Consider the following 4,124-nt stretch of genomic DNA (forward strand, 5'->3'; position numbering starts at 1 on the left):
CACCATTTTCCTTGGTTTATTTCAAGAGAACAAAGAATCAACCATCAATTCTGTACAAAAACATGGTGGCAGAGTCATGGTGACCCTCGGGCCAGGCCTCTCCCCATGCCCGGCCCCTTGTGCCCCTAAATTGCCCCAAAAACGAGGACAAGACTAAAAAACCCCAAACTCTGGGAAAAAATTATTATGAAAAACCAGTGGAGACCTTCCCTCCCCATCTCCCTCTCCCCAGCCCAGAAGTTTGGGGGCTGTGTTGATGGCCAGGGTGGGAGGTCGGGGAGGCAGGTGTGGCAGATTTAGTGTTTGGCAAACAGTGGGGCTGGGGGTAGGATCTGGAAGGGAGGTGAGGGGCTTGGTGGAGAGACAAGATCTCGGACCCTGTAATCGCACCCCCCACCCCCCCATATAGGACATTTATAAAAATCGGGGCCAGAGAGTAGAAGAGAAAGGAGTCATCAGAATCAAAAACTAAATAGCGGAAAGATTTTTTTCTTCTTCTCTAAAAGGCAAAAAAACTACAAACAGCCCAGGTCCTGAGCTCCCCAAGTCTTGGGTCATCCGCCGCCCCCTGAAACCCGGCAGGAGGGGGATGGGGAGTGGTTGGTTCTTAACAAAGTCACCCCTGGACAGGAAGGCTCTTGTCTTTGTCACCTTCCTCTGCCTCTGGCTGGCCGGCCACTGGAGGAGAGGGATGGCGAGGACCAGGGCTACGCTGGCAAACTCAGCTTCTTCCCCTTTAGGACTGTGAGGAGAGAAAAGGGGGAGGGCATTACCATGGGGCCCCCCCGCAGAAGGGACCACCTCCCACAGCCAGAGCAGGGGCCTGAACACTTGGGCTGGGCAGAGATGAGAGGAGAGTTGGCCCCAGGACCCTGGATTATAAACTGGGGGATCAGCGTGAATTACTGAGGGGTGAGGCAGGAGGAGCCTCGTCTCATCCTAGGGGCTGAGCATTGAGGCTAGAGGAGGCCCCATTTCTTCTGGTGCACCCTCAAGGGACTCGGGCTGGAGGCCTTGGAGCTTGGAGGGAGCTGGGGTCAGAGGTTCTGGCAAGGCTGGCCAGGTGAGACCACCATCTCCTGCCCTCCCAGCCCTAATGCTGAGGGGTCCCGGGGTGCCTCCAGGCTTCTGTCCTCCTGTTTCCTTTTTCCTTCATACGAACTGACTGCTGATTTCTCAGGTCTCTGCTTTAACCATCATCTCCTTTAAGAGGCCTCCCGACACCCCCTCCCCATGTGAAGAAGCCCCCTCACCCTCCACAGCTGTTCACTAACACATCCCTGGTTTCTTCCTGTCACAGCCCTTCGCACTACTTGCAATCACCTCTCTTTACCTGTTCATTCACCATTCCTCCCGACTAGAATTATAAGGGGAAGGGAGGGCCTCGTCCATCTTTTTTTCCTACTGTTGCATCCCCAGAGCCTAGCCCTGGCCAGGGACATAGAACATGCTCAATAAATGAATGAATGAGTGGATCTTGGTAGGCCCGAGTCCCTGAGGGTAAGGACAGAGATTCATGAACAGAGAGGAGTCCGTCCCTTTTCTGAGCACTGCTAGGGCTGGGCAGGTGGGAATTCTGAAATTGTGTGAGTGTGCGACTGAAACCCTATGGATCTGGAACCTCTCAGGGCAGGAGGAGGGGTCAGAACAAATTCCAAGAGAGAAAAAGTCAGAGGCCAGCCCTGACCCTCTCTGTCCTGTCTCCTCCTCAACGCCAAGGGACTAGGGAGGACGCCTGGTCTCTGTGTAGTCCAGGGGGGAGGCAGGAAGGCGGCCCCTGCTGCCTTTGCTATCTTCATTCAGAGACGTGGAGGCGGAGGAGAGAAACTCCTTGGTCCTCAAGGAGGCCGTGGATGGAAGGCTGAATTCCAGAGATGGCAGTGGGCCTAGGACCCTGGAAGATGGAAGCAGCTCTCCCTCCCTTGAGTGATAAAGGGCTGGGGAGATGGAGGGCAGGAGGGAGAAGGGTGCAGGACCCTTTCCAGCCGGCACCCCCATGTTGGCTACCTTTGGTGATGTAGAGGTAGAAGAAATCGCAGTAGAGGACTGTCTGAACCAGGCCAGCCACAATGGCGATGAAGTCGAAGAAGCCCTCGAAGTGATAGCGCCAGATCCAGTTAAAGAGATAGAGCGTGCGGTAGACGCCCAACGCAAACAGGTAGTGGCTGGTGATGGTCTCCGCCTCGCCTGTCTTGCTCACCATGAAGAGCTGCGGCAGGATGGCCACCGACTCCAGGTAGATGGAGAAGGTCCAGAGGATCTGCGGGGAGGCCAGGGAGCAGGATCAGAGGGCAGGATGAGGAGGGAGGGGACAGGGCGGGACAGAAGGCAGACTGCGGTGACAGGTGCAGACAGTGATGTTGGGGAGAGAGGAGAATGGGACAGTGAAGCCTGCTGGGCACTTAACTGTGTGCCAGACACCATTCTGCCCATGTCACGCGTATTCTAATTTACCGGTAATCCTCACAACGACCCCAAGGGGGAGGTACTATTTTAGCATCCCCTTTCTACACAGGAGGAAACTGAGGCCCAGAGAGAAGTAGAGACTTGCCCAAGACCATGCAGCTAGTAAGTGGCAGAGCTGAAATTCAAACCAAGGGTTCAGAGTCCAAAAGGACCAGTTTGGAATCTTGGTTCTGAGACTTTCCTTCTATGAGACCTTGGGCAAAAGACCTAGATTCTCTGAGTCTCCACTTACCTCTAAAATGGAGATGATTTTCCTGCCCTCGTAGGGGCAAAATTTGATGTGCAATCCTTAGAGACATAAACCAGACCGTGCCACTCCCTGGCTTAAAACCCTCCAGTAGCTACTTCTTATCGTAGCCAGAATAAAATCCAAATCTAACCTTGGTCTTCAGAACCCTCCCCGATTTAGCCTCATCTCCTATTCCCACCCCCATCTCTGGGCTGCAGCCAGGACTTGTGTCTGGTCCTCCAACATTCCAGGCTCCTACCCACCTCAGGGCCTTTGCACTTGCTGTTCCCTCAGCTCTTCCCCCAGATTGTCACATTCTGCCTCTTCCACCTCCTTCCAGCCTCAGCTCATCAGCCACCTCCTAAGAGAGGCCTTCCCTGACCACCCTCCCCCAAGGGCTGCCACATCACCCCATTTATTCTCTTTCCTGGCAGCTCTCACCAAAATGTGAGCCATGAGATACAGAATCCTATATCTTGTTCACCCCATGACCCCAGCACCTGGAACAATGCCTGGCACACATTCAATGCATGAATGAATGAATGAGTGAATGAATGAGTGAATGAATGGAAGTGATCTCCCCATGTGCTTGTCACAGGCCAGCATTTAGGGACCAGTAACTATCAGTCGTAAGCAGGACAGGGCACCATGGGAGGGGGAAGAAGAGGATACAGACATCTGTAGGCCCTTCTTCAGTCCTTAGCAACCTGAAAGTCCCACCTGGGGTGACTTATGATCTGTAGACCCACTGAAACCTCCCCTCAGAGAATCAGGCCAGGTGGCAGGTGTGGCTCCTCCCCAGATGTTTTGGTTTGTGGGAGGGAAGTGGGAAACATCAGGATGTATTCAAAACAATGCAGGCTTACATAGCATTTACTACATCCCAGGCATTGCTCCCTGCACCTTTCAGGTATTAACTGGCTACTGCCTTCACATATGAGGCAAGTCCTATCTTGATCCCCATTATAAAGATGAGGAGACTGAGGCCCAAGGTCACACAGCTAAACTGTGGTAGAAACAGTTTCCTACCCAGGCAGCTGGACCCCAAGGTTTGTTCCCATAATTGCTCAGATTCCTCCAGCAAGGCTCTTAGCAAGTCAGGTTAGTGGAGGCTCTCGGGGAAGGTACCCATTAAATTGATGCACACCCAACTGTTACCCTGGGGTTATCCTTGGGAATAGAATTGCAACATAAGGAGAGAGGGGAGGTCATCTTTTCATCACATTTACTTTATCTATTCGTGATGTCTGAATTTTTAAAGAATAGCTTCCTCTATAATTAAAGAATAATTGTTTGAGCATGCACCAACTAATAGCATGGGCTTTGAAAGCACAAGGACCTGGGTTCAAATCTTGTGAGCTCTCCCCTCTGAGCCTCCCCTTAATCCTCCGAGATGTGGGGCTGAGGACATCTGCTTCCCCATGTGGCC

The 4,124-nt window shown here is 52.8% G+C and overlaps 1 protein-coding gene across 1 annotated transcript in view; it reads right to left on the minus strand.

Moving 5' to 3' along the window:
• The window catches only part of KDELR1 (KDEL endoplasmic reticulum protein retention receptor 1), a 20,641-nt gene continuing 16,517 nt past the window's right edge, over positions 1-4,124 (minus strand). The window contains exons 4-5 of the mRNA XM_019658253.1: positions 2,008-2,260; positions 1-742 (exon numbers count right to left, since the gene is read on the minus strand). Of these exons, the coding sequence (XP_019513798.1) occupies positions 708-742; positions 2,008-2,260 (288 nt within the window). The 3' untranslated portion in view covers positions 1-707. The remainder of the gene's footprint in view (positions 743-2,007; positions 2,261-4,124) is intronic.

The sequence above is a fragment of the Hipposideros armiger genome, unplaced genomic scaffold (genome assembly GCF_001890085.2).
Source record: "Hipposideros armiger isolate ML-2016 unplaced genomic scaffold, ASM189008v1 scaffold_283, whole genome shotgun sequence".
Classification (NCBI taxonomy): Eukaryota; Metazoa; Chordata; class Mammalia; order Chiroptera; family Hipposideridae; genus Hipposideros; species Hipposideros armiger.